Here is a 27,438-nt window from a genome sequence, read left to right as displayed (position 1 = left end):
TGCAAGCTTGTGTGTAACCAAGATCTAAAGTATGTGAAAAATATTAGGGAAAAACTGTGACTATTATAGTACTTAAAGTTAGATACTTGCTGTCGTACTGCAACATATGGGAATTCTTGACTGTGGATTTCAAAAACTTACAGAAAGTAAGTCAGAAGTCAGGCTCTTAACTCCATCATCCCAGAAGAGGGCCAAAACTTTGGGGCTATAGTTCAGAAATAAACACCACCATCGCTTTTAAACATCTGTATGATAATCCACATAAATTTGTCCGTAGTAGGAGGTAAAATTAGCTAGTTAGAGTATATAACATGGTAACAAATTTTGCAGCGAGGGCCATGTATATTTTTAAACAAAACTGCAACCCTTATGCTTGTTTGACCATTTTTCTTATATACCTGTTTTTGGGGTTTTTTTAACACTGAAGAAGCCAAGGGCCAAAGCAAATTAGCTTTAACATCTGTGGATTCAGTGTCTTTGAAATTTGGTGACTCCTTTTGTTCCATAGTTAAAAGTGGCTTTCAGCAGTCTTTAGAGAGACTTGTTTGTAGCTGTGTATGATGCAAATACAGTTGATGAGTTGGATTGAATACTAACAACACTTCATTTTCAGAAGCATTCTTCTTACAAGATAGAAGAAATTGGTTAACTTAGAAGCTCTAGGGAAAGTGAAATAAATTACACTTCAGTCCTTTGAAATGTAGTTTGACTTGAAACTTGTGATCCATGGTGCTTCATATTGCTGGGCTCAAGACATTTAAAATGTTGGCATAGTCTGGTAGCGTTGGTGAGTCACTTACTAAAGCATATTTATTTATTTTTCAAAATCTGCTTTAATATTTTTAAGTAAAAAACCAACCAGCACTCTTTTATACAGTTACCATTGCAGTAAGCGTTTGCATGGGTTTTGAATGTCATACATGTCAAGATTTGGTTTTCTTTGGTGTGGCGTAAGACAAGTCCTTTTGCACATAAGGTCTTGGTTACAGCTGAGTATATTATGTGTTTGCATGCTGCCAGGTCTAACAGCGGTGGTGTGGACCGTGGCATTCACAACCTCTCGTTGGCACTCCCAAAGAGAATTAGCTAACGCTGTAACCGATACCATATTTATATGTTACTCTCAAGGCTATTTGAAAAGGGGATGTGCTCTCCGCCTCTCCCCAGCTGTCTTCTGAATGTGAAAATTATACAGTATTGCATTTTTTAAATTATTTTTTTAGCATTAGGGGGAAGGGGAAGGGACCAAAAAAACCCCACCCCTCAAATGGCTTAAGGAAACTTGATTTTTCAAATGTGAATGCTCCTGAGAACCCAAACAACTTAGGTTTGCTTTTACATAGCAGCTGTCAGTCAATTTTGGAATTAAAAGCAGCTTTTTAACTTTAGTTTACTTCAGTGGTTAGAAATTCTTCCATGGGGGTGGAGAAAAATAAACAGTAACTTTTGGCATTGTTGACTAGAACAAGAAAAAAAAAAAAAGGCTATTTTATTTTGCTTGTCTGCCTGGCACAGAGTTAAAAACATACTAAAGCTTTTCTGACACCTCCCTATTGAAGAGTAATATAAACAGTATTGCAGCATCAGCATCGGAAAATATGCATTAGCAAACTCTTGAATCTCGGCTCTTTAAACTGTTTCTCATGTAATATCAGTTTCTTACTGTAAAGGAGCCAAAAAATCTCTTTGAACAGAAAATAATAATCATGCTTTCAACTTAGAGCACTGTATAAAGCTTTTTTTCACAGATCAAGAATAAATGGAGAACTTCAACCTTGTTTTCTTCCTAGTCACTGAAGCATTCATTGCTGTATCCTAATGCTTCAGAGATCCATGGGAAAAATCCTGCTCTCACTGGAGAGTTTTTCTGTTGGCTTCAACAGTCTTAAGGTATTCAAGCCATATCTTCATGCTTACGAGGTGCTACCAGGCATGATGTGAGCAGGATGTGGTGGGGAACATGTGGCTCATCGTGACTGGTGTTAGGAGGGAAGAGGGACTGTGCTTCACTTTTCTCTGTCCCCTTTCTCCCTCATTTCCCTGGATGCTCTTCTGCAGGAGTCTCACTGATTGAGCACTAGCTCAGAAAATTGAGAAGATGTGTCCTAGCTTTGTCTCTCCTGTGCTGCTTTAAAGGACAGCATAGGACTGGTATTTTGCATTGCATCACTGTAGATGTAAGGAGACCAGCCCCATCGCCTGTATCTGCAGTAGTTCAGAGGGCTACGAAGCAAAGCTGTCCATGCCTCTGTAGGGCAGTCATGCCCACAGTGGTCAGCAGCCTGGTAAAGATCTCACAGCATGAGATCTTTGTGTTTCTTCCTGTGCTGTGTGCGAACAGAGCTGCAAAAATGAGTCTCTGAGCTTCAGCCAACTTGGTTGAAGTGGACTGAGAGAAGCAGCTGAAGGAGCAAAGAGAGGGAGGTAGAGAGCCCTGTTAACTAGTGAATGATCAGCTTGAAGGAGCTGGGAGTGAGTCTCGGTTACCCACAGGAAATCCATTCAGCTTTTGCGAGCTCCCGTGTTGAAATGGGTGGTAACATGTGAACCATTCAATGAGTCTTGTACAGGTTATGATTGAAATAAGGCACTGATGGCTAAATTGCTTCGCTGTGCTTTGACTCCTTGTCTTAGAAGTAGTATATGAATACTAATATTACAGTGCTGCTTTTTGCTTGTCAGCCAGTCTATAGTATACCATACCCTGCAGTATTATCCTCCATTTTAACGCCACAGCTTGAAGAGAGAAGAAAGTAGGTTACGGGTTTTCCTGTTGTAGCGTTTCTTGATCGCTCTGCAATGATGTGTGTGGAGTCATTGCAATACTTAGTGAAAGCATAGTGGTAGTTCAGGAACTATCAAGGATACGTTCAAAGGCAGCAGTATTGTGAATATCAAAATACTCTGAAAGAAGAACTGATCCTCTTCATGTCCCTTTCGGGCACATTCTCATTACTTCTCTTATTTGGGGTCTAAAATGTTCATTAAATAACATGACTAAAGTCAGAGAAAGAGCAACAGGGATGGGAGTCCTGGAGTTTGTTTGTTCTAAGTGTAGTGTGGTGTGTCTGGAGTCGTGCCCCGGTGTTCCTCCAAGGCCATGTGCCTTGTTTGCAAACCTAGGTAGATAGTTAACATGGAGAACTGTCTTTTTTGATATTATCAGCTTGTGTTTGTCACAGTCTTGAGCAGAATGAATCAAAGATCCCAGCAAAGCAATGAGTAGTGGTGGTGTGATAAAGAGCAGAATGAGTCAAGTGAGCAGCATTTTCCTTGGGAGCAAGAAAGAATTTGTGCCAGGCTTTCCAGAGAACTAGAAGATGCAATAAAACTGAATTCAGACACTTTGGTTGAGAACAAGCATAATATTTCTTTAGCTTCCCCAACTTCCTTTTTAGATGTTTTGTTTTTCAGTGAAATGATGTTCTGCATCCCAGCAAACTCTAGAACCAACAGTACTTTCTCCCTGTCACTGTGACATCTGGTTGTGCTGGAGTAGCTAATCAATTGCAGACGTTGTTGCTATTATAAGCCGGCAAGCCACTTGAAAAGTTACCCAGGATTTTGGTAATGAAGGGCCTGAAATTATTTGAGCTAGGTTTTTTTCCTTTTATCTTCCCTTCAGGGGTCATCAGACTGGCAATTTTTTTTTTTTTTTTTTTGCAAGCTCAAACTTTAGACTTTTAAAAGTTCAAATCTATGTGTGTCAAGCTACTTGACTTTCTTGTAAAAATGATGGCGTTGTGGATCAATTTGTAATGTAAAAGCGAACAAACATTCAGGTTAACTCTGTATGAAAAGATAGCTTTTAAATAGATCAGAAACTCACTGTTGAGTTTGTATTGAGGCACATTTGTCATTTTGCAATTAGGCTTGATATTTACTGTTAACATTCAGTAAGACTATCAGTCACATTTATGAGGCTAACTTTTCAAAAAAATCAATTTATAGTTTAAAACTGAGAATAGTTGGAGAGTGATGTTCAGCTTTCCACGCAACGCAGCCTATAGCTCCTATTGCAAATGCATCCTTCACAGTCTCACTAATGCCAAAATCTATCCAATAATGGATGATTTATCCTTATGTATTTGGCTCTTTCCTGTTGGAAGGGCGGAGGGGAGATTCTAAACTCCAGAATACCAAAGTCACTCCTAGCACTTGGCTTTAAAACACATAAACAACGCAGACCATTACATCCCAACGCCTGTTTTATACAACCGTGTGTTTTCAGCACGGTTGCTTAAAGTCGAATATAAGGCATGTGCTGGACCTGGTTTATTTTTGCAGGGGATCCCGCGTGTTGATGAAGTGCTATCACGTTGCGCCGCAGCTCCGGCTCGAAATGGAGTCTGGCAGCGCCGGCGTTTGGATGGTGCCGTTTGGCTGGGCGGCGATAAGCAAAGAGACAGTCTGGCTCCTTCCAGGAGCCTCTCGGTCATGTCTGAGCTCTCGGCAGTTCCCAAAGCCTCTGGCTGACTTTCCCCTGTGGACCGTTCATTTATCAGGAAATGAAATTGGTTACAGGATTTCGCATGTTGCCAAACCTCACTGACGAAATCGGGTTCGTTCCTGCTTTCAGAAGTAAGAAGAATGCGTTAACTCTTTGTGCTTGGCACTTGTTTTCACTGCTTTTGCTGAAAAAAAGCCAGGTTCCTTCAGACTTTTAAAGGTTTCTGGAAATTGCTGACACACTTTCACCGTATATGAATATGCTACCAATGCAGCGAAATTGGTAATTTTACCTGTTTGTTCATTTGCAACATGGTTGCCACTGTCTTCATCAAGATTGTTTTAGGACAGGTGAATTATTTTAATTTGAGATTTTCCTACTGCATTCAGTGTGTTCTTGCTTGAAATATGTCATCCAAAGTAGAAGAGGGAAAATTAAGATTTATTAAAAATACAAACAATCCTTTGTTGTTTACAGGGAGGTTTTAAGGCAGGTTATATAACTTATAGATGCTTAATCAGAATTGAATAGAAATGTATCTTTAATTATGCAGATAGGATGACAACAAAAAAAAGCAAATGGAGTGCAGTTGTTTCTGAAGGTATTGCTGCGTTTGCATGTAGTTAGAAACCCAGTTGTCTTACAGCAATGTGGCCATTGCTTTTTTTAGATGCTATTTGGATGTCACTATCTTTCATTATATGTCAAGTTTTCAGCGAACTCCAAAAATCTAATGCACTTTTAAAAATCCAAATGCGTATTTTTCTGAGACTCGCCAGACATCAGGCTGCTCTGAAGTTCGTAGGGTAGCGCTGGTTGGCAGTCACTTCTGCACAGGCAAATTCTCAGTGGGGCAGATTGCAGTGAGAAATCAGAGCCATTTTATTGTTATTAATCTATTTATATTGATTTAATTTTGCATTTATCCAGGGGTCAACATCTGTCTCTTAAGACCCTGTAATTTTTGTCCCTAAGTAGCTGAGCTAACTGCTGTCATTCTCCTGTTGCAATACTGTGTTTTTGTGTTTAAGAGGGGATGGAGAAATGACCATTAGCAACTTGTCCACTGATGGGTGCAGTTGGCTGTTTCTATATCACTTGAATCATTTCAGTTTGTGCAATGATGTGTTGCAGTGGGAGCATTTCTATTGTAACATATCAATATGTTTTAATGCAATCAATAGTTGTAACCTCCTGTGTATGAAATTAATAATCCCAGAGGTAAAGCACAGTGCACATATGGTAATTATTATGTCTGGAAGTGGTTGCTGCGTTAATTGATAGCAGTAGCAAGTAATACAACCTTACTTAATTTCATTGCTTCTTATATGAAGATCGTGTGAACAGAATTTTTGTGCTATATTATATCAGAGTTCTTTCTCCTTTTTATTTAGAACAGATCGCTGTGAAAATGTTTAGACCTCCCTTAGCTCATTTAGCTTTGTTACAATTTTGGATCCTTTGTCCGTAAACAAGAAGTTGCTGAAAACAGCTTGTTTGCAACCTATGCAAGCACCATGTAAGTCTCATCTACCACTCGCTGAGGCTCGGTTGGTGTCACGGGATCAGCGTGCGGCTGGTGCCAGCGAGGGACCCCCTTCACAGCCTGCATCCTGCAAGGCTAAGCCACTGCGGAAGACAAGTAGATGACCTGGCCTCATTGCTGACATAACTGAGCCTCGTAAAAATCAGCTGCTTTCAAAGCTGTGTCTACAGCTGAAGTTAACTTAAAAATATGACAAATTTAGCATTCCTTGCTTTAAAAAAAAAAAAGTGGTTTAGTAGTATAAATATGACTTTCATTAAAAAAACCAGATGTTTTAAAATAGCCTACCCTGTACAGTACCTATATTGGTCCTTTCTGTTCTGAACTAGGGAAGCCAGAAGATTGCTAAGGGCTGTGAATGCTTGGAGATCCCTCATGTCTGTCGATGAGAGGTTATTGATGGTTAAGGCAAAAGAGACACTAACACTCAAATCCACACTTGCTTTATGTGTTGAAAAAAACAGTGAACCTGTCATGGTCCCCAAAAGACCATTACTGTCATCAGGGAAAGTTCCAAACAGTTTAATCCTGTTTCTTTCTTCAACCTTGGGATAAGATCTTCATTCTCTTTAATACCTAAAAGATAAATGACTGGCTGAAAGTAGACTAATCTGGAGTAATAGGTAATAATAACCATTGAATTGTATAAATGCAAATACATTGTAGGAATACCTCATATGTAGGGTTTTCAGAAGCACTGATGAGACGTTCAATTGGCTTCAGGATTATGGTGGCAGTTACTTTCTTTTTAAATCCAATATTTTATGTGTTTTGATTGTCTCCTTTACATCCTGCTCATGGTTTGATCAAGTTCTCTAGGAAAGATGCATCCTGTTCTACACAGGGCTTTGTTTATCTCACTGGAATCCAGAGGAGCAAATTTCATCCAGAGATAAAGGAACGCAGCAGGAGCTGGGTATTGCACAAGACACCAAGGTAGCTTGGGAGGGTGGTGCCTTGGGTGAGTGACTTGAGTAACAGTGATTCTGCAGTTCAGGAATGAGGTGCATTGGCCAAGATGAAGATGAAGGGTGGGCTAGCACAGGACACTCCTATTCCCAAGCTGTTGTCTACATGGAGACTAATATTTACATGGAGGCTTAATGTCTGTCCCCTCCACCCCTGAAAACTCTTCCAGTTACCTTCTGGAAGCTGCATTCTGGACTCAGTCACTTCATTCCAGAGTAATTGCTTTCTTCACAAAGCTGAACAATTATACTGGAATGAAATTGCCTTATTCTGGAGTTACCATAGCTGCTTCAGAGGAGCTATTCAATAATACTGTTATGCAGGTCAGCCTTCCACAGAGGTCTGGACAGTGTTTTGGTTATCCAAAACCAGTTTTGAGAATCAACTGAAATGTTCAGATGACAAGGTCCTCTCTACCCAGCCAAGAGACATGTAATACGTAATAACAACAATTTAATTTTATAAATGCAAATATAATATTAATACAATTATATATTCTTTTAGCAATTCTGAGACTAATTCTTCAAACCAAGAAAAATGTAGAAGGGAAAATAAACCCTTTTAGGAGCAGGGTGATCAGCACTGCAGGAGTTTTGCTGTTCCCCCATGTGTTTCTTCTGGGGTTGTCTCCACTTTGCTGTCACCTGGGTTTAGTCCTGTCACTGCTACACAGAAATGTAACTGCAGTTATAGCCCCATACCCAGCCAAGCTGATTAATGTCTCAGCCTTGCCTGTGGCAGCTTGTGGATTGTAATTAACTGCTTCCCATTAAGACAACAGATGAGAATTCATGCAGTTACATGCAGAGGCTTTAGAAGATGGAATAGTGTCCTGTAACAGCAGTTACTAAAGGGTTGTTTTTTTCTTTCTGACCCAGGATTAGACCATCAGGAAACTATTGATGTTGTAAAATTAAGAATTCCTTTGAATCGGATCAAGAGCAGAAGTGGGGTCTGGGCAGAACAGGAGAAGGTGGAGGGTTGGTTATCAAGATTTTCAAATGTATCATGTGGCCAGGTAGTAATGAAGTTGTTTATTCATGTTTGTGATTAAAGTTCATAACAAAAAAAAAAAAAAATAATGGCGTGAAAGAGCTGTTCAAGTAGCCTGGGAAGGAGCAGTACTGATAGGAGCATAGAACTGGCTGTTCAGCATTTGCGAAGGGTTTAGTTAGCATCCTTTCACCCCTGGTGATAAAAACTAGGAAGGGAGTATGAAGGAAAGTATAATGAATGATAATGAAGAAGGGGCAGTTGTACTGTTACGGAGGCTAGTTACCTCTTAACAAGTTAACATTTGCCTTTTCTCCAGAAATAGAGCAACAAATACAAAATTGGTGTTATATAAAAAAATATCCAGGTATCTAAGTATGAATCTTAAGAAATAAATATGTAATTCTTCATGCATCCTGTGGGGAGCAGAAAAATATTTTGGTAATGGACACAAGGGAAGTCCATTGCAATGATGTCCTCCTTGCTTTAATCAGAAGAATCTGGTTGTGTTCTACTGGTGGCATAGCATGAGAGGGGCCCTTCAGCAGCATCTTCATTGTGTCTGGTGAAAGATGCCCCAACCAGTTCTTACCCAGGAGGCGGCTGTTTTGCAGTGATGAACAAGGAACCATTGCTGTTAAGAATATTGTTTTGGAGGAGGAAAAAGTGGTGAGTGGTGGCATTTTCCTCCGTGTTGCTGCTCTCCAGATGGCGGAGCGTCCTTGCACAAGGCATTGCTGGTGGTGATAAATGTGAGGCCTGATGTTAGGTGCTCTGCAAACTTTGTGGAGGGGAAGAGGTCAGGAGATGACATACAAACTCCAGTCACTAAAAGGAGCATGGATTGCCAGAAGAGATCAATCAAATATTTCTTTATTCAAAGCTGAAGTCTGGTCTTGGCCTTTCATTGCACTGTGAATGAGTGTAGTGACAGAATATGATTTTTCCATGTGAGCGCTTGGGAAGCTTCACTGCCTGTCAGTGCCTCTACTTTGATTTATCTGTGCAATTTAAAAATAAATAAATATTCACTAAATTTAATTTTTTCAGTGGCACGGAGAGAGATAGGGTCATTCACTTACTCTATAGGAAGTAAGGTCATATGTAGAGACTTCAAGCAGAAGAATTTAAATTTTACACAGATTCTAATACGAAACAGTCTTTTTGTACCTCGTTGTTTGTCGCCAGCTACATTAAATCACTTGATTTCATTGGTTTAAGGAAGCTACTACAAGAAAGATAGAAAATGTAAGTAAGGCAGAAAACAAGCACTGGAGAAATGAGAGGATGGGAAAGCAGAGTGCGAGACTTTCCAAGTCGCTCCCCGTAGTAACAGATCTCTGACACTGGTAAACAACATTTTGCACGTGTACGTTTCTCAAAGCTACTTCCATTCTGCTAACCGCTTGCCTGTCACATCATTTGAACTCTCTTAACCTTCAAGGATGATCCCATTTTTTGAAAGAGAGCACAGAGGAGCTTCCCTGCCTGGAGCTGCAGAGCTTTGCTGGCATCATAACAGCTTGGCAGGATCCCAGCACTCATGAGCAGCCCATAACTCCCCGTCCAGTACATCTTACAAGAGGGCTCCCAGCCAGAGCCCGTCCCCTGTTAACTTAGGAGCTATACATTTGCTCAAGCTAAATAACATTTCCCAAGTTTCCCTCCTCCATACCCTAGAAAGCCACCCTATACTTTTATTACAGTTTTTGCTGTGACTAAATCTGCTTCGCATGTGTTGTGCAGCTTTCCCTTACTTAGTTGCATATGTTGCGAGTCTAATGAAAAGTCCAGTGCCAAATGCACTGCATGTGCATGACGTGTTGTTTCCAAATATCTTGCAACTTTGGTCAAAGCAAAGTAAAATTACGCTGAAATGCTCTGACTTTTTTTTTTCTCCTCGGTTGAGAGCTCTTTCCAATCCATGTGTTCATTTTCTACTGTGAACCTTCAGTATAGGCAGGGCAGCTGAAAAGGAAGAAAAGTTGCATTTACTACTTTCTTTGATTAAAAAACCCTACACTTTTTCTCGTTCTGTTTAAAAGGGGAAAAAAAGGGTTAATCTCTTTTAAAAAAAAAAAATAAAACAATGTGGCAGAGGCCAACAGTTTTATCCTAGAAGATGCAAGATTCGTTGAGTTACGAACAACTGAATACAAGACAGAGGAGAAAAAAATCATGTAACCAACTTCCAATTATATCAGTCCAATTGTTCTTCCACTTTTAAGGTTTAGCTGTCTTTTCTGAGTTAGTCTTTTAAGTTTCCACAACATGTGGCAGATTGGGAAAAACAGTCCTCAGAAGATTTCTGCCCTGGTTGACAGATGAACTAGATAATGGAGTATAATCTTTTCCATTTTCATGATTTGACACATTTTCACTTCTGTGTGTATGTTTAAATCAAGGAATTAAAATAAATTTGAGTACAGAATATAAATCCCAGACAAAATTACAGCTTTCATTGCAGTGTTGGGTTAAATGTAAACAGCATGAATGTTATAGATATCTTTTAATTAAATGCATAAATCAGAGAAATGTCTTGATTGTTTACAGCAACTACACCAAGAAGTGAGAATGAGGAAGAAATGTACTTTGTCAGCTGATGGCTGCCTTGACTGCATTCCCATACTGAGTTTAATTTTGTCACAACCTTTGGTACAAGTTACAATGCTTCTCTCCAGTTGATTTACAGGCTGTTTGTTCCTGCTTAGGATGATTAGTGATGTAGATGGCTTTTTCCTGGCCAAGCAGGGGATTTCTCACGTATATCAGCATTGCTGCTGAGATCTCTGCTGTTAGGAGTTAAGAGGGCAGCTGGTTTAGGTCACCATGCCTTTCTTGTAGCTGTATTTGTTATGTAGTATCAGAAGATTGCATTGAATCTTGAATCCATGTGGGTTTAGGCTGGGTTTATGGTTCCTAAGGCTCAACCCACAATCTGTTGAGCTTGCAAACGAGTGATTTTTTTCTTGACCATGCTCTCATGTTGACTCCTTACCCTAACAAACCCTACTAAACTCTCTTCAGCCCAGCTTTTCTCCTTGCACTTGATGACCATACTAGAACTCCAGGTAGGTGCTAAGTGTTTCCAGCCACCATGGGCTCTCCAAGAGCACGGGAGATGAGGAAGGACGGGCAGTCCTGCAGGACATACATTGCATTTACTTCTCACATACCAGCTAGCTAACCTGTACTAGTTCTTGGTCACAAAAGATGTTTAAACTGTGGGGAGAGCAATCAACCTGTGGCTCATGAGCTGAGTTGGGCTTGAGGACCAACAGTAGAGCAGAGGGGTGAGAATTTCCTGGCTTGATAATGCGGCAGCAGCATCCTGAAACTCCAGCAGGAAGATTTCCCTTCCTTTGCTTCAGCATGTTAGCTATCAAAAACCTCAGCAAGGATTGTTTTTTACAGATAGGAAAACAGAGGGTTATATCAGATAGCTCACTGAAGAAAGGTCTGCTAGATAGTGTGAGCAACTGGCAGCTCCAAAATAGAGTAGGAAATTTTGTATCTACGGAGTGGAGCGGGAGAGGAGCACAGCCCTTAAATTTATGTGTTGTCCTGAATGTGAGACCCGTGAGAATCAAGTGGTGCCTGTAGCTCTGAGCTCAGAGTCAGGCAGCAAAACTTTATTTGAATTCCTCGTGCTTATCTGTCCCATCAGGTTTTGCCAAGCTCCGTCCTCCTGTGCTAAGACCAGCAAAGACTGATTGTTGTCACCAGGGTAAACAGTCTTGACCTGAATGCACAGGGAGGAAGGGGGCAGATATGTTTGATAACAAAGGGACATAATAGCATTTATGAATAAATGACTCAGGCTGGGGAGTTCTGTAGAACTGCTTGATTCATGTCCTAAGGACAGTCTTTAGCAGAATAGGAGGTCTTAATGCAGTTATGGTCAGTGAATGAAAACAAATCTGGAAGTACTGCCTCTGAAGCATAGTAAAACAGAAAACACAAGTAATTTTCATGCATTATTGAACAAGCAGCTCACATGAGGCTCTTTTTCAGATTGAGGTGATTGTTTGCATTAGGAAAAAAAAAATCAGTTTCACTATAGGAGAGTGCTACTTTTTAAACTGATGGCCTCAGGAGGACACCAAGCACACAGATCACTTTGGATGCAGTCAGCTCCAGACTCCCCATACTTAGCCAATCAAGGAGTTGCAGGTGCCCAGCTTCAAGACTTGTAAAGATGTCCTCCACCTTGAAGAAATCCTTGTCCTACTAATTAGTAGCTACCCTTTTCTCCTTCCTATACACTACTTGCCTCTATCATTGATAAGGGCTTGTTTCCATTAGCTAATTTGAACATTCAGTCATAACCTTCATGTCCTTCATAAATAGAATATAGAATACAATGAACAACCTAAAAATCCATTTAAGAAAAGGCACCCTGCTTATATGTTGAGGTCAACTTAAATCCCTCTGGCTTGGGTCTGTCTTCACAGGACTCCCAGCATTAGGGCAAATAGAAAAAAGGAAAAAAAAAAAAAAAAAAAAGAGCTGTGAAGTCCACATTCGCAAAATAAAGAGTGAAACGTCCACATTTGGCACCAATTCCTCAACTCACAGTCCCAGCAGAGATAAGGCTGCAGTCTGGCACCACGTGCTACGGCTGGAGAGGTTTTACTGTCATTTCACGTTTTGCTCCTCAAGACAAATAAATTGGATTTCCTGCACATAGCGGGGCAGCGCTGCTCATCTCACGGCACAATTTGTCTGTTTGCTGAGGCTTGAAATACTTAAGAAAGGAGTATGTCCGTCGGGGTGTACATTTTCCAGTTTGGGGAGATTAGGGAGGCAAAGGTCTGTGGACTCAATAGGGGTGTTAGTCAGCATGTCCTGAACCTCAGGCAGATAAGGGTCCACTTCCTAGGCTGCCCTGATCTGAGAGTTAACAGTTGGTGACAGCGAGTCTGTCTCTGTTCTTAAGTCATTGTTATCATTTTTTGTAATATTTACAGGCCTGGCGCTCTCAGATTAAAAAGTACAAAATCAAAAGGAGGTCTTCCTCCACGAGCGCTCGGAGAGGGGAAGGATGTTTGGGCTTGGCCTGCCGCCCGCCGCCGTGCTGGGTGGGAGGGACCGGAGGAGGATGTCGGCTCAGGCTTCGTCTTTGTGGCTGCTGTTATGTAAAAGTCAAACCTCGTAAAATGAGCCGCGAGGAGCCCTCCATGTGAGGAAATGTGTTGTAAATGTCAGCCTCCGCGAGGCAAATCGGAGGTGTTAAACTCAGTGGGGAGAGAGGTCTCATTTCCCGGGTTGATGCACAAAGCCAAAGTCTAGGTGGTGTTTTGGACCCCTGTACAGTGATAACGGAGAGGAGCTTGGTCCCAGTTGTCCAAAGGAATGTTCTTTTTGGCTTGGTGAGATGTTTTGGATGCTGCTGCAGCATTGCACCAATTTCCAGTGAAAGCATGTCTGGGATCTCATCACTGGAAAAATATGCAAACTGAATCACTCTGCTCTTCTCCTGCCACCTTTTGTGTGGGGGAATATGTTCTACATAACTAAATGAGGAAACAAACAACTGTGACATTGTAGTAACTGAATTTGGGGTGAAACAGGTGGGTAAAAAGAGCATTTTGACCTCTCGATCCTCTGCCTCTGTGCTTTAACTGAATAATCCCAGAACAGTATTATGACAGAAGAGAGGACTCGTATAGGTAGTTTCCAAAAGGAAGAATCTTTGAACTGTGAAATTAGTGTGGTTTATGCTGTCGGCATAGTTCAGTCCCTTCCCATCTTGGATCCTGAAGAGCAGGGAGATCAGCGCTAGAGACTTCATCGGTGGTCACCAGCTCCATCAGCAAACACAAGGTGGGACTGAGTCTGGAAAGGCAGATGGTGAAATCTCCAGGTCTTTTTCCCAGGGTGAGGGACAAAAAAGCTAACACTGGCTATGACAATTCCTATGAAAAATGGATAAAATGGTAATATTTACACATTAGAAAGTTGGGCCAGAGTTTGTATGTCATCCAGACAGGGATCCTGAGGCGAGTCCCTCTTGCAGCAAGGCAGAGTGCTGCAGTGCCTTACCAAACACAAAAATGTGGGTCATGTTCTTGAGTTTTAATGGTTTCCTTCATTGCCACACTCATAACAATCACCCTGTGCTCATTCTGCGTTGCTGCTTGCATGGCACACACCATGGCAAGAGTTGTATTTGCACAACTGCTGGGTTTTGGTAGGAGTAGAAGAGGTCGGGCAGCAGTGAGAGGTTTGTCTGGGGTTTGTTTTAGGATGATGGGATGGTGCGTTAGCCTAGGTGGAGCAATCTTCGGTGATGTTACCTGAAGCACAAAGCATTTCCACGATAAACAACATTCCTTGTATTTTAGACTAGTCTGCTATCAAAATCAAAACAGCTGCTGTGACTTAAACAGTAGCACTTGCTGCTAGAAATTTAAAATATATAGTTGGCTCTAAGACTTGTGTAGAGTAGATTCTCCATGTCTTTGAGTATATTATTATACTACGTATTAGTATACATTCATTACGTAGCAGTATTATTTTCTCCCAACCTTCCATTGTTCGTACATTTCATAAGCCCTTTTAAAACTTTTCAGGTGAGTTTTTCTTTACTGTTGGAGTTTAATAAATTGTATGAACTAGACTAAAAGCATGGAACTCACTTTTCAAAACATAATTAGCAGATAGTTGACTCTGACATGACAACAGGAATATTGTGGGCATTTGTGGTATTGCTTTTGTTTTAAAAACAGGTTGATGAAGGGAACACATCTTTAATTTTTACCCGGAAGCTGGAGCAGACTTTGTAGCCCAGATACACGAGTTAATTCTCCTCTGCTGTCTTCAGCTAGCAGTCTTCTCTTGTACAGTATCTCCAAGAGGAGACTTTGCCTTTTTCACCCCTGCTTTACCCTCCTTTGAGTTCCTCTGCACTGTTGCAAATAATCAGATTGTATGGGAGGAATTAGTTTGATCTTTGCCAAGTCCTGGACCATAAAAAGCCCTTTTTGTTTTATATAAGGGTTTGCCCACTGACCAGGTGATGCTGGGGTTCTGAAGGCACCGTGAGCTTTCACTGGAAGGACCAAGCATCTCAGCTTCTCACAGATCTGCTCATTGACTACATAACTGATCTTCCCCTGCCATCACTTGCTTGCTAAGCTTAAAATATATTTTTTCTGTCTTTGGCAGAGTGATCCAAACAGTGCATGTGTGGATGTAGGACAACTTAAGTTTTTGCCCAATTTGAGACCTTCAAAGAGTTGATTTTTTCCCCCTCTCTTGATTTACACAATATGTAAAAGTAAGTGAGAGGTTTCCAACTGAGTTATTAAAGCCAATTTCTTTGTTTAAAGTTTACATTTTGCATACTTGAAAAGTGGCAGATTTTCAACTGTCTCATTCATAAAATTCTGGAAGGAAAAAATCCAGCCTTGAATCTGTTTTGTTTGGGGGAAGAATGGTATTTTGGGTTTTGGGAAGTCTTTATAAGGTTTCAGGGTTTAATTCTGAGACTTAGGATATTCCTGGATGTCCAAGACCTTCTTTGAGGTACTGCTAAAGCATCATTGACTTAATTGTGAGTTGTAGCAGAGTAAAGCATCCAAAATCTGCTCCTAATCTTGTAACCTTTCCTTAGCAACTATATAAATCTTCTATATAAAGTTGGCAGTGAACGAGTGATTTCTAAATGCATTCCAGTTTTGACAAAAGTGTTTGCTGCAAACATGCTGGTTTTCAGTGCTGTGTAAAGCTTTGCACATTGTTCTAGAGAAGGATGGGCTGTGAGCTGAAATGCAGGAAGCGAGGGCTTAAAACTCATTTGCATCTTCCTTAGCACTGGTAAAAATAGGGTCTGCTGTTATGAAATGTGCATTTTCTGCAAATCCCGTGGTAGGAAGACATCCACTTCATATCAATAAAAGTTTTCTGAGTTGATAGGTTCATCCCCATTTGTGCAGCGGTGCCCTTTAATGCTACTGAGAAATGGCTCCAGGGATTATTCTGGTTTTCAGATTTTAATTCCCTAAATTCAAAAGCACACAAAGGATTTTACGTATTTGTCTGAGTAGTCAGTGTGTGTACATAACAGGATCACAAATGCTCTGGCGAGGTCAGGCACTAGAACCATTTTTGTGAGTTGGGCTGGTAGCTTTCTCTGTTCCACAGGTTTAAATCTTTTCATGGTTAGTTTTATTTGCATTTTAAAATGATTCCTCATTTTCACCTGTTGTCATTTTGAGGTTGTTAATTTTTTGCTCAGATTCCATGCCTTTCTTCTAAAAGGCCTCTGTATTTTCAAAGATTTGTTGTTTCAGGTTAAGCCCTGAAGTGTATGAAAGTTCTGATTTTTTGTTGATGGTACCTCATCTACACACCATGCCTTCATACTCAGTCTTAAAGTATAATTACATATATCAGTCTTTAGTCCTTTTTTTTATTATTATTCAGCAAAGCCAGCATATATTGTCTTTTCTGCAGTGTTGCAAACATCCCTGTAATGTTCCTGTTGCAGTTCCCGGTCTCTCTGTGGTCTGGCAGCAAGTCACAGCTCTGTCTGGCTCCTAGCTGTTGAGCTGTCATCTTGGAAATGTTCTGAAAAGATGTGTATCAATCTAGACAACACGATATACAGAACAATCGTGACATGGCAAGCAAATTGTAATTATAACTGAATCCTTGAATTGTGACTATATATGTATAACACATACAATATTATGTAGAGGTTAATGATATATGTATGAGTCCTGCTTTAGTCTTTCATCTTCTTCTTAATCTCTTCTTCTCATTCTGAAATTTCTCCAGGTAGACACAGTATCCCAAAGCTGAGCAGGGATCTCCCTCTTTTCTCAGACTAATAGTTTAAGGGATTTTCTCTGGATCAGCACTTCAGGTGGCACGTTTTCAGCCCAGTTTGCTGAAGAAACTGCTCACCAGTGGTCCAGTTTACTTACTGTCCCATCTGGAAGTAGCCCAGAGTCAGATGTTTCTGAGGTGGACCCAGGACATCTTGAAGTGGGTACCTTGCCTCATCCTAAGCTCAAATTTACACTTTTGTATGGTGCTTTTGGAATTTGTACAGATTAATGACTCGGTATGAAGACAAAAATAATTTCTGTGGCATGATTTGGAGCTATTGATATTTACCAGCAATATTTCCTAGCTGTAAGGAAAAGAAACATGTGTGTATATATGTGCATCCCTGACTCTCTAGAAGGACTTTAAAGCTGTCAGTGTTTGCCAACCTATCCTAGAAAGAAATGCAATCTTTTTTCTTTTTAGCAATGTGGTATTCCACAAAGCTTTGCTCCCTGGCAGGGTTACTGCCAGTATTTCACTTCTTTAAATCACTGTGTCTTTACCAATAAACATCCAGGCACAGCTGCTTGGCTAATTTTTTCCAAAACTGACCTGACTTCCCAGCGCTCTATTAAAAAAAACTATAATTGCTGAACTCTCACCAGAGGTACGTCTGCTTCTCTGGTGGTAGTTCACATCCTACAGTGCAGATTCACTATTCACTCCCTGAGCATTTATTTTCCTGCAACTGCAGTTGTGCACACCTTTGCTATGAATGATCTGAAAACGGAAATTGCATGTCAATGATCCTAACTTGCTAAAACAGTTGTGTCTCTATAGATAAACTTCCCTGCCCCTCTGGACCAGGAAGATTGTATCTCATTAGATGAGTATGGCTTACTTACTGAATTTTATTCCCTAGGAAAAATGTTATTTTCTACTACAGCTCATGTGATTGCTTAAACTGCGGATATTTAGCCCATGCATAGATTGTTTCAAACCTCTTCTTATCATCTTGGGTTTTCTATTTCTTTTTCAAAACCACCTGACACACTCCAAGCCACTGTTTTCTTCTCCGTCTTTAAATTTGTACCTATTCCTTACACAGATCTTTGAACAAGATGTGCAGCTCGTGCTTAGTCTAGCAGATTTCCTGTTTGCTTCCTTCATCTCCCCACCATCGTCTTCTGCTGGGCTGTCTGTGCTTCAAGCCTGAGAAGACAAAGATGATATCAGGCAGGTGTGGTGTAGCCCAAACAGATATTTCACCAAAGCCACATAGACTAAGTCAAAGAGAAACACTGTAAATGCAAACAACCAGAGAAAGATTAAATGGCGTTATCTCCCTGGGAAAATTAAATAATTGCAAAAATTCAAGTTATCAGTATCTTAGAACAAGTACTGAGAAATTTTCTTCCATAAATTGTCTTCTGTCAAAGCATTTAAATGCTTATATTTATATAAAAATTAAATACATCAATGTTTACATACATACATGAATATCAGTACCATGAACAGTGTACCAGGCGTGACTGTTGAGTTGTTTTCAAGATTAGCCATTAGTTTGACTCAGGATTTGGGGGACCAGATTTTTAAAGCGGTGCTGTGGATTTTGCACACCACTGTGAATATTATTCCCCAGCCCAAACTCCTTACATGTTGGTATGTTAGGTGCAAGGCATGTTGTAGGATTAAACCTTGCTGGGGTAAATATTCCTTATGGCACCTAGAATGAAGACTTGGTATGGTGCTGAATCTGAGCTCTGGTTTTTTTTTTTTAGCTGAAGCAATATGAAACACATAATTTGCCAGCACGTCATTAGGTTACCAAACAAGACTCGTGGTAAGCTTTTCAAACGCACACAAATTCCATTTTCAGAAAGACTTTGAAGCTTCAGACTAATGGAACGTTAATGTGAATTTGACTCTCAGATGTGTTCAGACTCCTTTAGAAATGGTACTTTTCTTCCAAACCAGTCACATGCTTTTGAAAATACTGACTCACGTTGGATTGCTGTTTCAGAAACCAAAGTTTCTAACCAAGAACTCGAGGAAAAGAGGACTCTCCAGTTTTACGTTAATCCAATTTTATGATTTCTTTCTTTTCCACGGCGACTGCCCCATTGCTTTGATGAGGGCTGCTTTTCATCCAGTGAAACATCTAGATCAGTGAAGAAGCAAGGACATAGCTTCGCTCCATTGCTCTTAAAGCAGCTTCATCCGACCTTGCTTGTGTTATCTGAGTGGAGATCACCCACTGACATGACACTGCAGCCTAACAGCAGCTCTGACGGTTCATTTGTGAAGGAAAGGGGATTTTTTGGTTTATGTCTGGCTCAAGTCTTCTAGCTCAAATGCCACTGAGTTGCCTGGAGCCGTGCCAGGTGCTGTTGGCTGGCCGTGATGCTATCTTCCTAATCGTTAACTGAAAAAAAGAAAACACCCCGATGTTGTTGAACTTTTGCGGTAGGGGAGTTATTGCAGTTCAGTTCTGCATCTGTTCATCGGACTTCCTGTGGTTTTTCATCGAATCATATGATTGACAGTGCAGACAGTCTGCAAAGTTCTTGGTCTGTCTAGTTTATACCCTCGTCCCAACCACTAAATCTGACTTCTGCTTTGTCTGGCTGAAGAAAACAAGATCGGGTGCTGTGGTAGGTTGATTCACTAGAGCTGATAAGTGGTGTCTGTATTTAAATGGTGCAGTTACAATCCTAGTGTGTTACCTTCAGCTCTCAAGTTTTCAAGCAGTGTCTGAGGTTGCTTTGTTTTACACTAGCTGGGGTCGTCTCTCCTCTGTTAATGACTAGAGAGAAATGCAAATAATGGCTCTGCTGAACCCATTTATGTCAGGACAGTGAGTTCAAAAACTCAAAATAGTGAAGCGAACGGGTAACAAAGTATTTGTACATCTTTTGACACTACCCAGATGAACAAATAGGGCTGTGAAGGAAAAAAAGAGATGATTTATCCCATGCCAAGACTTTTCCTCTATTATTAAAACTACCATTTAAGATGCCTTAGAGTGGTCTCACTTTTCAGAAAGTGCTAAAAATCAGGTTCATTTGGGTGTCACCAGCTGGGGAGCAAATGTCTTTCCAGGATTAAGTTGGTCACAACAGCAGCAAAGCAGAAGAAAATGGGTTTCTACTTGGCTGCTTCGACGTGCCACTTTGGGAGTTTTGTTAACCGTGATAAAACCCTCACCAGTGCAGGCTGGGGTGTTTTCTGGGAGCACCTTGAGACTCCTGTGACCTGGTTGTTTTACAGCTCTCCTGAAATATTCATTTGGTGTCAACTCCTGTCTGTCTGCAGCCCATGGTGAAGGCTCCTGACCACTCATTTGGAAGCAGTACGTGCAGGAGATAAACAGCACAGACCTGAATTTGAACATTCCTTGAACCCGTCAAAAATCTTAAGCTTTATGGCATTGGTCAAGCTTTTTACGTGGTGTTTAACCCTTGCTGTTATAAATTGTTTTAAAGTCAGTCTGACAAGTGAGAATCTTTTGAGGTGACTTAAATTTGATTATTTTGAATGTTAACAAATTCTGTTTTCAGTGAACACCCTAGTAGTGAAACAGTATGGGTAGTTTTTCATCTTAACAGAGGATGACTGCCCTGGTGGTAGATCTTGCCAGATAGACGCTGGTGCAGTTCTCTCCGTGCTGGGCCTCTAGGATTTCTCATTTTTAATGAATGAGAAAACATGGCCACCACACAGCCTTGGATCACTGTAGTCATCTGGAGAAGTTGGGTTTGAATTGCAGAGCTGGAAGTCAAATGCATTGAGCTATCCTGGGTCCACTGTTCAGGTGGACCATCAAAAATCCATCACTTCTGCCATTACTTACCTTCCTTTCATAAAGGTGTATTTGAAATTGTGTGTATGTAATGGCAATCTGTATCTCTCCTTAAAAAATCTCATAATCCTTCTCTACGTTTCCAGGATAGACCTGCAGACTGTTCAAGGTGTATGTTAAGTGTGAGAGAGTCCAAATTGATTGCAGCGAGTTATAGTCTTTAATCTGAAATTGATTATTAAATTGCTATGGTACGATCACAATAGATGGCAACATTGATCAGTCTGAAGAAAAGCTTAATATCAATGCATGACTGTTACAGCCTGAAAATACGAATGCTATCTGATTTATTTTATGCTGTTCTTCCAGATGAGGGATGATGGGATAGTAAGAGCTGAGCATCTCAGATTGGAATTTCTAACACAATTTTACCAACTGTTTTAAAGCTAAAAATGTTTGTTAAGCTGTAGAATGGTCCCAGACTACTGTCATGAGTGTTTGCAAAACCAGTGGCTATAATCTGTGACCCTGAAGGTGAAAAAAGTTACCTGTGTTTAATTCAAATTAGCATCTTTAATCACTTTTTCCCCCTTCCCTCTCAGAAGGACTACTACGGGCTGCAGTACTGGCCACCTCTGGGGTGAAGAATGACAGCTGTGAAAGGGCTTTTCTCTGCTAGGAAATGTTGCACTGGTTTAATCATGAGGTTTAACCATTCGTTCTGCTGATGCAATGCTGAACTGAACATGTTCCTGTCTACACTGACCACAAGTCAGGAAGCATTTAGGAGGGAAGTGGGGGAGATTACACTGAGGATAAACAGAGTAGAATATCAGGTGGTGGGTTTTTTTTAAAATAATCAACATCTACATGACGGCTTGATTGGAGTGAGGCTTAAACTACTGAAAGAATTGTAGTGTCCTGAGAGGAGGGATGGGGTGGCAGAGGGGTACTTGGAGCCAAGATGGAAAGGGATAGAGGATATTAATGAAAAGGAGGATCTCACAAGGCTGATGAGAAAAGAATAAAACTTGAGCAAGTACAAATAGAAAGATACACTAAAGAGAGACCATAGAGGTGCAGTGGAAGGGAGTTGGGAATGGGAGTAGGCTAGGAGACAGGAGGTTAGAGATGAGGATGAGTATGGGAGCAAGAGTGAGGAAACAAAATGATGTGGAAGATTAAACAGGCTGATCAAAAAAGACTTGGGGAAAAGAGGTTGTAGAGGGGTGGTAGAAAATGTTTAGGTGCACAAAAGGGCTATGGGAGAGCTTCTATACCACAAACTGCATGTCTGACACAGGAAATGAAACTTGCTGATGTACCTTTGAGGTTCTGGGCTTTGAACTCAACAGGAGTTAGATGCAGAAGTGCCTTTAACAACCCTAACTTTTAGCTGCCTCAGTTCCTTAAGCAGAGATAGTAGTGCTGGAAACAGTGCTGTCCTCCTTCCCTCCCTGATTGCTCTAGGGATGAGCTCCCAACACGTTCCAAAGTCATCCAGTACAATAATGACAGCCACACAGATAGCCAGAATGGTTCCTCACAGGCTAAATATTGGCGTCCATCTAAGTAGAGCTGTGCTGAAGGACCTGACCCCAACATCAGCCAAACCATGGCAGCTCCAGAATGTTGGAGCATACTGGAAAGTGACACTGGCGTCCTCATCAACGAAGGAGATGGCACATTGTCACCCAAGGCTGTGGTTGAATGAAGGCAAAAAAGCTGTCCATGGAGATGTGTAGGAGATGGCACATTGTCACCTGTGGAGTCAGCTTCCCCGTAAAGCATAATGCAGGTGGCACCTTTGTGACTTGGTGTAATTGTATGCTCAGTATTTGCACCAAACCGCTCTAGTAACAGCAGCAACACAAGGAGTAGAATAGTTTCCATGTTTTCTGACTCCAAGAATACAAATAACCTGGGTGTGTAAAAGTTAAATAAAGAACCCTGAAAGCCAAGTGTCCAAGAAGTGCCCCTTCAAAGGAGACTGTTCCGGCCAGAAGGGTCTTGTACCCTAACGCAAGGAAACAGGACACCGTGAGCTCAAGAAAGATGATAGGGTATCCCTTCATTATTAATGGGCAAAGAGGCTTCTTAGCCATTGCTGTGCTTGTTCTGATCATGTCACACCACAGAGTTTATTCTTAGTCTTAGCCACAGCCTTATAAATAATAAAATGGGTCATGTTTTATCTTACCCCAGTAATCATTGTAATGCGGCTTTTATCTGAGACTCTGCCAAGCTCTTGACATAGGCAACATTTAGAAGTAGATAAAATGATTGAAGAGCACAGTGCAAAAGTAGGCTTAGCTGTCCCTCAAAACACACGCTTACCGCGAGCAAATGCAGTGGGCTTGCCGTGTACGTGCTGCTTTGGGAGGGAAGAAATGAGAAAATTGGAAAACTGAGGATGCAGCATGTCTATCCAGTTAGGATGGGCTGGCACATCTGATGTGTGTTGGCCAGCAGAGACGGGGAAGGGATCTTGCCCCTGTACTCGGCACTGGTGAGGCCGCACCTTGATGACTGGGTTCAGTTTTGGGCCCCTCACTCCAAAAAGGCCATTGAATGACTCGAGCGTGTCCAGAGAAGGGCAACAGAGCTGGTGCAGGGTCTGGAGCACAGGTCTGATGGGGAGCGGCTGAGGGAACTGGGGGGGTTTAGTGTGGAGAAGAGGAGGCTGAGGGGAGACCTCATGGCCCTCTGCAACTCCCTGAAAGGAGGGTGCAGAGAGGGGGGATGAGTCTCTTGAGCCAAGGAACAAGCGCCAGGCCAAGAGGGAATGGCCTCAAGCTGCGCCAGGGCAGGGTCAGACTGGCTCTTAGGAAGGATTTCTTTGCAGAAGGGGTTGTTGGGCGTTGGAATGGGCTGCCCAGGGCAGGGGGGGAGTCCCCATCCCTGGAGGGGTTGAAGAGTCGGGTTGACCCAGCGCTGAGGGATCTGGTGGAGTTGGGAACGGTCAGTGTGAGGTTCATGGTTGGACTGGAGGAGCTTCAAGGGCTTTTCCAACCAAGATGATTCTGTGGTTCTGTGTTAATTCTGGAAGTGCTTTGCTTAAAGCTGGTACTGAAAAACAGGGCTTTTGTGGAAGCAGTATTGTCTAGCCTGTAATTTCCAGGAGTGGGAGGTATCTGCGTGGATGGGCAGTAAGGTTGATGTGCGCAGGTCCTGTGGTTATAGCCTTAGAGGCTGAAGTGGGATAAATGGGGGACGTGTTGCCCTTGAAGAGCTTGCAGGGTTTTACACTCTAGCTGCCACATTAATGTGCCCCTCAGCAATGGGAAAGCCAAGGCACAAAGGAAATGACCTGCCCACAACTACAGAAGAACCTGTACCGGGAGTGCACCTGTGGAGCCTAGACATGCTTCCCTCTGTGCTTCCTGGAAGAAGAGTGTTTCTCTCCTGGAAACTTCTACATACATAAAGTCTTTAAGAATTAGATGGAAAAAGTCAGTTTGCCATAACACCGTGTTCCTGAAAACAGCACAGGCTGTGTTTATTCTTACAGCCTTTCTGATGGATTGTCCTGCTGAGGAGCTGAGTACAGTTAATAGCAAAAGTTTTTTAGGGAAAACTGCAATAAACAGGCCTCTATGTGTGCAACAAGAAGGTTTTTGTGGGGCTAATAAAAATGGCAGTTTTTCTTAAGACCTTTGTGTTTTGTAAAGGATTCACATGTTTAGTCTTTGTTAATAGGCAAATTGAGTGTCACCAACGGTAAAAGGGTTGAATAAATATGCCAATGTTTAGCATTCAGTTCAAAGAAGAAATTATAAATGATCTCTTTATCCCATAAATATTTTCCTTCGGGTCTAATGTTTCAGTTCCTTCCATCATTTTTCTCACCAGACCTCATTCTTAGTGTTTACCTGGGCTGTGTGTTTGCAAACAGATATGCAAACCTTCCCTCAGCGGACTTTGGTTTCTTGTTGCAGAAGTTCCCCGAGCTGAAGTTCAAGTACGTGGAGGAGGAGCAGCCTGAGGAGTTCTTCATCCCCTACGTTTGGTCCTTGGTCTACAACTCTGCCGTGGCCCTGTATTGGAACCCACATGACATCCAGCTCTTCACTATGGACTCTGGCTGAAGGAGATGCCCCAGCCAAGCCAACTCAACTCCGTCTTACAGAAAACAAAACTCCGCACCGCGTGTTAATACGTGACCCCCTCCAGCGTGCACCCTCTGACCCCAAAGCTTACGGAGAATGAAGCTTGCCGCTAGTGTACAGTCCAGTGTCCATGTTTTGGAAGCAGATGGCCACCGACACGGTGGCAACAGACTGTGGTGTGAGGAACTGATGGCTTGTAGGCAACCTTGTATTTATAGTACTATAACCTAGAGCTTGTTTGATGAAAATGAGGCCTTACACATGGGGTATGATGTTACTACCAACCATGAACCTGATTGTTCTTTTAACTTAACAGGGTAAATGAGGAAGGAGATTGCGGACTTTGATTTGGAAGCAGCATTTGTATTTTCGTTCCTTTGAAGCAAGGCAGCTTCACTGGGTCAAGCTTTCTACGGTCTGTTGGATTCTGACGTGGGTTGCTTGTTAACCTAATCCCGTGCTTTCACTCACAGCCCTTTAATTTGGTGGCACTGTCAAGGCTGCAGTTCTTAAATTGGTGTCTACACTGTCACCCGAGTGAACTAGCAAGCAGCATATTAGTCAGATTAGCTCCCAGGCAGATTCAAAACACTTGATTTAGATGTCAAAATGTTTGTGGGAGGATTTTCAGTAGCAAGTCTTTTTTTGTTCTTGTTTGACTGGCAAATGCTCTACCAGAGGGCTAGAAACACCAGCTTTCAGAGTCAGGTCCCTTACAGACTTGTTTTACTGTGCTTCTGTGCAAAAGTTGTTCCTGGAAATTGAACGCATAGAGGTAAAGGAAAAATCTCCAAAGAAAATAGTTCTGAGATTGTAAAATAGACCAATACCTGTAAAACTGTGTGTAATGGTGACAGTGTTGTGGGGATCCTTGGCAAAGTTCTGTGTTGAAAATCCCATTTGCTATTAAAGGTGTTATGGCAGAAGTACAAATTTATCTGAATGTAGAATACTTCTCTTTTTTGTTGTTCTAAAGTGTCCTTTCCTGATATACCTGCTCATTCAGTTGGAAGAACAAAAGAAGTGGCTCGACCTGATTTTGAAAGAAAATCTCATTTTTCAGAGTGGGGATCATTTCTTCTCTGGGGAGGCTCCTGACGGTGCCTGTTGCACATGCATGCAATCACTCTAATCCCACGTGATGCTGTGTGGAGGACTGTCACCAGTCCATTGCATGCCAAAACATAAATACCAAGAAATTAGTTCCTAAACATACACAGAAACCCCCTGTATTCACTACTTGTTCTGGTTGCTGACCTGAAGAATCAGGTGCATTTGCTTTCAACCAGTCCTTCGAGTGGCTTTAAGGTTTTTTTTTCTTCCCTGAAGGATGCACTAGAATTGTACTTTCCTTTTATCTGCTCTTATTTAGAGGCAGAAGTACATTCAAGTCCTACACAAATGAAAATGCTGGCTTTAAAAAAAAAAAAAAAAGCTTTCCAAATTTATTTAAATACAGCTACAAAGCAACATATACAGCCCAGGAGCATTTAGGACTTTCAAATCGCAGAAGCTTTTCAGAAAAGGCAATAGTAAGACTGGAGATGCAATTTTTCTTAAGAAAATATGAGAAATGAATGAACCATGACTGAGCTGCACATAAGTTTATTCTGTGTTTTGGATTTATGGTTTGGGGTTGTTTTGTCTTTGAGCAAACGTCAAAGGGGAATGACTCTTCTTGGTTATTGTAGTGATTTGTAATTTTGTCTTTTTTAAAAGACTTAAGAGTGCTTGTGAGTCAGCAGGGCTGCCCAGCCTTCGGAAAGGTCAGTCTGAAGATGCACTTTTAAACTGTGGATTCTGAAGCTACTGGGATGGCTCTGTTTTCATTTGTCTTAACCGCCCGTGAGCACTTGAACCTGCCCCGAGGTGAGCACCCTCCACCCCGCTGCCTGCAGCAGAAGTGGAGCACTTCACGAAAGAGGGCTCAGCCCGAGCAGATGCTTCTCAGCCGGGTGTCAAACTGGGGATAACCTGATTTTTCTTTGAAAGGGCTTTTTATAAAGAGAAGGGTACATAAAGCAGCAATCTGATAGAATAGGTCAAGCCAGCTGCTGAATCAATGTAGGAGTCGCACAGTAAATTATTTCTTGCTGTCCTCTTGTTGTGATGACGTTGAATCCAAGTACAGAAGGAACAGGTTTGTTCCAATCGCATAATTTCCTTGTGCATTTAATTAATATGCAGTGCTCCCAGGGCCCAGCTGGTTTGGAGCAGCTGGAGTTACAATCCAAAGCTGAAACAGCAGAGCCAGACCAAGATTTATGCTGAAGTCCACGTTAGCCCTGTTGGCTCTTCCAAGAGTTTGAGCATTATGTGGGTCTGGCAGTGTCCTGATCTCTGCAGTCTGGCACGGTCACAAATACTCTGTTTTCCTTCAGATCTGTAAAGTATCACTATGGGGATCCTTTTCATTACATTGTGTGAAAGATTTATTATGCATAATAAAAAAAAAATATTAAAACAGTAAATACAGGCTGTAGTTGTATTTGTTTTACGTGATAGATGCCACGCGATGATGTTTGGCCAGCGGGTGTTGGTGTCGTCATCAGACCTAACGTGCACGAGGTTTTATAACGTTCTGCGTGACTTGCAATAAAAAGAATGTTATTTTATTTATGAAGTAGACAGTTGTTTAAATCTGTGCTTGGTGGAAGAAGGGACACGTCGTGCTGCAATGTCATGCTGAATCCCACCTAACGGAGGGCTCTTGCCAACTCAGCTTCCACTGTCGCAATCAGTAGAGCCTGGAGGAGGCACTGGGGACATGCAGTTGTGGCGGGGAGCAGAG

At 41.6% G+C, this 27,438-nt stretch overlaps 1 protein-coding gene across 3 annotated transcripts in view; it reads left to right on the top strand.

The window, feature by feature from the left end:
- Nucleotides 1-27,118, top strand: part of DYM (dymeclin) — a 226,709-nt gene extending 199,591 nt beyond the window's left edge. For all 3 annotated transcript variants that reach the window (XM_074812049.1, XM_074812048.1, XM_074812051.1), the window contains one exon: nt 24,477-27,118. In XM_074812049.1, the coding sequence (XP_074668150.1) occupies nt 24,477-24,626 (150 nt within the window). In that variant the 3' untranslated portion in view covers nt 24,627-27,118. The remainder of the gene's footprint in view (nt 1-24,476) is intronic.
- The last annotated feature ends 320 nt before the right edge of the window (nt 27,119-27,438 follow it).

The sequence above is a fragment of the Strix aluco genome, chromosome Z (assembly GCF_031877795.1).
Source record: "Strix aluco isolate bStrAlu1 chromosome Z, bStrAlu1.hap1, whole genome shotgun sequence".
Lineage (NCBI taxonomy): Eukaryota > Metazoa > Chordata > Aves > Strigiformes > Strigidae > Strix > Strix aluco.
This window is presented reverse-complemented; position numbering and strand designations above follow the sequence as displayed.